The sequence below is a fragment of the Arachis duranensis genome, chromosome 2, assembly GCF_000817695.3.
Source record: "Arachis duranensis cultivar V14167 chromosome 2, aradu.V14167.gnm2.J7QH, whole genome shotgun sequence".
NCBI classification, from domain to species: domain Eukaryota; kingdom Viridiplantae; phylum Streptophyta; class Magnoliopsida; order Fabales; family Fabaceae; genus Arachis; species Arachis duranensis.
In genome coordinates, this window is record NC_029773.3 from 84,148,639 (window position 1) to 84,155,475 (window position 6,837).

The following is a 6,837-nucleotide window of genomic DNA, read 5'->3' on the forward strand; positions in this document are numbered from 1 at the left end:
ATTATCAAATTGGGAATCCGTAACAAACCGAAAAAACAAAAGGCTAGGGTCACTTCACTTTCAAGTTTCACCCTTTGTACGTCATGCATGGTGCAGTGGTGGTGCAGAGGGTTACCGTCAAGTAATGGTCCTACGCATAGGTCCTACCTTGTTTCATGTTCAGACTCGGTAGATCTCCAAATAAATGCTGTCATGTACTGCACATAATACAGTGTCACATACATTTGCAAATATAATTGCCACGTATATACATGTATTTATTTAAATTTAATAACACCATGTGATTTCATGAAATCGTATCTGTACCATTTCTTATTTCTTGCTACTTTTCTACTGCAGTTTTTGTGTACAATAGTAAAACCTCAGAAAATGCATGTGGACATGTTGGGTCGTGTAGCATATTTCCATCCTTTATCTTTAACAGTGCGTTCGTTAGTGATGTCAAATTTAACCGGTGGCGGAGCCATATAGCGAAAAAAAAAAAGATCTTTTAATTTTAATTTCTTATGTATAAATTAGGGTAATGAAATTAAATAAATTAAATGTGAGAAACGTTTACGTGATTGCAACATATGAAAATTTCTTACGTGCATATCTTGTTTTAATATTATGTAATCCGTAGAAGCTAATTATGGTTCAGTATTAACATGTAAATCGTAGCTGGTTGAAACAGTTTTTGAAGGAAAAGGTTTGATAGTAAATCGTGGTGACCTACCATAGTTTACGAAGGAAACAATACAACCAGAAAACCCTCTAGACAACCACGGTTTATAAAGGGTTTTTAAACTCATAAAATCTTGTAGGCTGCCACGGTTTATGAGGAGATGAATTCTATATATACATGAGCGAGGTTGGTGCTGCTTAAGAGGTCATTATCACACAATGGCAAGTGAGGAAGAGAGTTTTCTTGTCTTAGTGCATTGTTTTGGGAAAAATTAAAAGAAGCAAAAAATATGGTGTGAAGTTCACTGACAGAGAACCATTGAATGTATTCATCAGCTCATCAAGCACTTTGTCAGATGTAAAGAACAGCATCTTGCAGAAGTTTGGGGTATTTGGAAGCAAGTGGGTGAAGAAGCTATTTACAAGATTTCAATCGTAGTTGTGTCGACCAGTGTTAAGTATGATACGTTTGTGCTAGCGGCTGATGAAGATATTAGGGTTCTGTTTCATTGTGTTAGGAGTTTTCCGAAGGTCAGAATACACGAGCTGTATGCGAAGTTAGAGGTTGGTGTCGATAGTTCTGGGGTATCAGCTCCAGTTCATAGCTCGACTGCAGCAGGCGGTGCGTCTAGTTCGATGCCTGCGACCGGGCCATCTGTTCCGCAGGTTGCATCCCCTTCCTTCACGGCTGATTTAGATCGAACGGAGGCAGTTGGTTCTGTACCGTTGGAGAATCCTGGGGTCTGGCAGCAGGCATTTGAGGCAGATACCGGTGGTGGATAATTCATGAAGTTGAAGGCTTCGGGGAACCTGATCGAGTAGAGAATGCAATACGGGACGATGACTCTGACCAGGAGCCTGTAGATATCATTGGGGACAGTGATGATGACACAGGTGCCAATCCACATGCATAACACGGGCCTTCAAGTTCTGGCACACAGCAGTACCCTCCACACTTCTTCACTCTAAACTTGGAGGCTCTGGGTCAACAGGCGGACGGAGGTGCTACAATTGGGAGTTCTTCTACAGAATTTTAGATTGGGTAATCGTTCCAGAATAAAGATGAAGTTGTTCTGAGTGTGAAGGACTATAGCATCTGTCGAGGTGTTGAGTACCGAGTCTTGGAATCGGATCATCTGAAGTATCATGAAAAATGCAAGGATTTCGGCAAGGGCTGTAGTTGGTTGATTCCCAATTTGCTTCGTGCACGAAAGGGAACTTGGGAGGTTAGGAGGTACAACGGTCCGCACACTTGCTTGGCCACCTCTATTTCCACTGATCACCGTCAGCTTGATTACTACGTTATCTGTGCGAGGATTTTCTGTTGGTTGGGGCGGATGCTGCGGTTACGATAAAGGTTTTGCAACAAGTAACATAAGCTGATTATGGGTTCTAGCCTAGTTACAGGAAGATTTGGATGGCAAAATAGAAGGCAGTAGCACAAATATATGGAGACTGGGAAGAGTCGTATGCCGTGTTGCCACGTTGGATGCTAGGGGTACAGTTGACCATGGCCGGGACAGTTACTGTGTTAAAGACCTCTCCTGTTCGAGTTGGGGATTAGGTCGATGAGTCTACAGTGTACTTTCATCGTCTTTTCTGGACATTTTCACCCTGCATCGAGCCCTTCCGGCATTGCAAGCCCCTGGTGAGTATTGATGGTACCCACTTGTATGGCAAGTATGGAGGCACATTACTGTTGGCGATTGCGCAGGATGGGAACTCGAACATCCTCCCAATAGCCTTCGCCCTTGTGGAGGGAGAAAATGCGGAGACATGGTCATTCTTCTTGTCCAACCTACTATCACATGTGACGCCACAGGAGGATATCAATGTTATCTTTGACAGGCATAATGACATCAAGGCTGCACTTGACGCCCCCGAGAATGGTTGGCTACCTCCACGTGCTTTTTGAGCGTACTGTATTTGTCATGTAGCAGCAAATTTTAGCCTTAGCTTCAAAGCTAAAGATGCAAGGAGGATGCTGGTCAATGCTGCCTATGCAAAAACTGAAGCAGAATTTTATTACTGGTTTGACATAATGCAGATTGAGAACCCGACCATGTGTGACTGGGCCAACCGGATGGAGTATGACAAGTGGACCCAACATGAGGATAGCGGTAGACGGTTCGGGCACATGACAATCAACATTAGTGAATGTGTGAATTCTGTGTTAAAGAAAACTCGCAACCTTCTGGTCATTTCGTTGGTTAAGTCTACTTACGGGAGGCTTGCTGAGCTATTTATGGTCCGTGGACAAACAGCATAGGCGTAACTTGGATCTGGCCATGAATTTTGTCAAGCGTTGGTGAAGGCTATTGATCGGAACAAAAGAGACTCAAGGTGCTTCACCATCACGTTATACAATACGCACCAGTCGGAGTACACAGTGGCTGAGACGACACCGACCGAAAACTTCTCGCTAGGTAGCTATCGAGTTTCCCTTAAGGATCACACATGCGATTGTGGATACGCAATCTATCCAAAGACAGGCGTGCAAACACGACTCTTTGATCCCCTGCATCATTTTTTGGTAGATATGTAGCCCACCTACAATTTTCATTGAAAGCATGTTATAACAAAGAAGAACACAAATTGAACAACTTATGGACCTAAAATAACAAGCCGTACCTGGATGCAAGCAGAAACCCGTACACATCAAAACGACTAGGTCTCAAACTGGAAAACCTCCAAAAAATCCAAGACTGTAGAAGCTGTAGTGACCCGGCCAAGTTAACAACGTTTCTGTTTGTCCCATGACAAAAACATCTATACAACCAGGCTAGTGCAGCCGAGCCCCAGCTATATCTATCCAAATCGTCCAGCGATGCCAAATAAGGCAACCAGCGAAGGTGAAACCGGTTTGCGTTCTTGTCCACAAACAGCTGAGATGACAGTAACATCAGAATATAAGCACGCGCGTATATACGCACCGTTTCTTCACTCGCGTCTGCTGGGAGAACCCGGATCCTCTCATGGAACCAAGTGTAGCACACCGTCATCTGCTTGACTTTATTCTGCGGCGGTAACTCACCAAACAACTTCCGAAACCACACCCATGCGGGTCTTCCGTTCTCCATCAGATTCTCAAAGTCAGTCAGGCACCTACTAAGGGCCTCTCCATCGATGGGCAAACCGAGCTTATACGCCACGTCTTGCAAAGTGATAATGCACTCTGCAAACAGCATGTGAAAGGTGTGGGTTTCAGGACGCCACCTCTCAACGAATGCGCTAAGTAGGGGCTCATCAACCCAGAACCACTGATTGTTCAACCTAGCGAAGTGATACAAACCAGCGGTTTCCAGATATGGTATAATCCGGTCGTGTAAAAGCATATTTTGTTGTTTTCTTACACCACTAATAACCCTAGTAGGTTGTAAAATGTGGGTAAGGCCTCAACATACGACCAATACTTATAACATATTATATACCCACATTTATTTTCTATTTTCTCTAATGATAGTAATAACAATAATAAAACAATAAGAATAATAACAATACCAACAGGAATAATTGTACTAACAATAACAATAACAATAATAATAATACCAACAGGACCCAATAATAATAATAATAATAATAATAATAATAATAACAACTAACCTCTTGGTCGATGTATCCAGTCACGTGTGCAACGCCATTTAACCGGTACATGCGAGTTTCGTTCTTCATGGTTCCACCATCCAAATGTCACTAAAACCTTCAAACCTTCAAATCTCTCTCTCAAATTCTTCAACCACCAAGGTACAACAATTTTGGTTTGATACAAATGCTATCCGTGATGACTATCCACAAATTATGTATTTATATTTATCTATGCATAAACCATGGTAGGCAGAGAGGTTTATGTTCAGAGCATTTTTCTTCATAAACTGTGGTGATCAAGTACGGTTTATGGCTACCTATTTTTCTTCATAATCCGTGGTGAGTAGCCACGGTTTATCCTCAAAGATTTTCAGCTGAAATCCGTCAAAGGCTCCCACGGTTTACATAGTAAACAAAACAAGTAAGGAGTTTCCAAATGTTGCAATCAAGTAAATAATTCTCTCATTTTATTTATTTAAGTACATTGTCTTATAAATTATATATAAATTTTAGTTTATTTTTTTTAAATTTTATTTTAATTTTATTTTATTATATAAATATTTTTGGTCACTTTCTAATATTTTATCTAACTTCATCCCTGTAAATACCTAATTTGACTCTTTATAAATAGAGGATTTGAGAACTGAAGAGAGGACTTTCAATTTACAACTCACTTATAGAGTAAAGTTCTAAAGAAATTTTAAGTCATATTGATAAAGTGGAAAAAGACAGAGTATAATGTGTATATGCATGTAAATGTATGTTGTTATTTTCCATGCTTCAATTCTTCATTTACCTTTCCAACTATTATTAACTTCTAGTTTCTAGTTTCATTTCAATTTGATGTTTGATCTTGTTTCGTTCAAATATTCTTAAAGAATTCTTGTTTTCTAATATTAATAAAGTTATTTATTCTATTTGACATCGAATTCATAATTCCTAGATCGAATCGAAATTAATACAGTTATTTATTCTATATACTTCTCGAATTGAAATCTTAATATAAGATTGGTCAACCTTAGTTTCAAAATCAAATTTCAAGCAAACAATTACTATTTTATTTTCATTCATATACCTTATATTTTAATTACAAATTAATCCTATATATTTTATTTAATTATAAAAACTATTTTTTATTTTATAAATTATTATTTTATCATTCATCTATTATGTTTATTAACAATTAAAAACAAAAACAATAGCGAATTAGATCTTCCATTGATCGTAATAAACTTTTTGGCAATCCCAATCGATTACAAGTTTATCTTTGATCCATGACACATTCGTCCAGGGCTGTGAAATCGTGTTTCTTAAAAAATCAATCGATTGGATTAACAAAATAATCGATTGAATTTCAGGTTTCCCACAACTCAATCAATTACACTTCAGGTTATCACAAAACAATCGATTGAAAATTGTAAGGCAATATGGTTTTTGCAAAAATTAATCGATTGGTCATATTACCCAATCGATTGAACGATGACTAGAATGTGGATTTTTTATAATTCAATCGATTGTTTAAAAATAACTTTCGATTGGGTAATATAAACAATCGATTGAATTATAAAAAACCCACATTCTAGTCATCGTTCAATCGATTGTGTAATATGACCAATCGATTGATTTTTGCAAAAACTATACTGCCTTGCAATTTTTAATCGATTATTTTGTGATAACCTGAAGTCCAATAGATTGAGTTATGGGAAACCTGAAATTCAATTGATTGTTTTGTTAATCCAATCGATTGATTTTCTAAACAACACGATGTAACGGATCAAAGATAAACTTTTAATCGATTAGGATTGCCAAAAAGTTTATTACGATCAATGGAAGATCTAGTTTGTTATTGTTTTTGTTTTTATTATTAATAAATATAATAGATGAATAATAAAATAATAATTTATAAAATAAAAAATAATTTTTATAATTAAATAAAATATATAAAATTAATTTGTAATTAAAATTAGAAAAGACTAATTAATAATTATTAAAAACTTAAAAAAATATTTTTTTATAAAACTATTTAATGATTCAAACGTTCTACAACCATTGAATTCTTAGCCTAAAAACCTGCAAGCGAAAGTTTAGTGAATGTCTTTTTTTCTTGGACTTTTTTTAGCTTTGCTTGGTGAATGTTTGTGATGCCATCCGGGCCCATGAGGATATTCATACTTTATTTAAATTATCAGCCCAATATCATCAGTGACCAGCGTGTTATATTGGATTTAACCAATTAACCACACACAAGTCCAAAATATCCCTACATGCATGGATCAATGCATTCATATCTATCTAGCGTTTGTTTTTAAAAATAGACCAGAATATGACATTAAAATAGATATAATAAACCAAGTTAGGTTGGTCTAGTGGTTAGCTCACTAGTCCGCTTAAGCAAGTGTCGGGGGTTCGAATCTCGCCTTGTGCATGCAGCAACCCATTGGCCAGCGGCAAACCCTTAAATGGAGCTCAGTACCGCGGCGGATTAGTCCCCGACCTGTCGGGTTGGGGGATACCGTGGGAAACCAAAAAAATTCTAGTATATATATGTTACAACACTCAGAATTTTACTATACATTCACTACAATATAT

General features: G+C 37.7%; 2 protein-coding genes across 2 annotated transcripts; one reads left to right on the forward strand and one right to left on the reverse strand.

The window, feature by feature from the left end:
- The first annotated feature begins 1,548 nt into the window (after positions 1-1,548).
- On the forward strand, positions 1,549-2,932 carry LOC127744990 (uncharacterized). The gene is made up of 4 exons (XM_052257923.1): positions 1,549-1,590; positions 1,719-1,889; positions 2,228-2,552; positions 2,601-2,932. Exons 1-4 carry the CDS (start codon positions 1,549-1,551, stop codon positions 2,930-2,932), a joined length of 870 nt encoding a protein of 289 aa, XP_052113883.1.
- Positions 2,933-3,107: 175 nt separating this feature from the next.
- LOC127744991 (protein MAIN-LIKE 1-like) lies at positions 3,108-3,998 on the reverse strand. Its single transcript, XM_052257924.1, has 2 exons — positions 3,295-3,998; positions 3,108-3,213 (listed from the first exon to the last, which is right to left on the reverse strand). Exons 1-2 carry the CDS (start codon positions 3,996-3,998, stop codon positions 3,108-3,110), a joined length of 810 nt encoding a protein of 269 aa, XP_052113884.1.
- Positions 3,999-6,837: the final 2,839 nt, after the last annotated feature.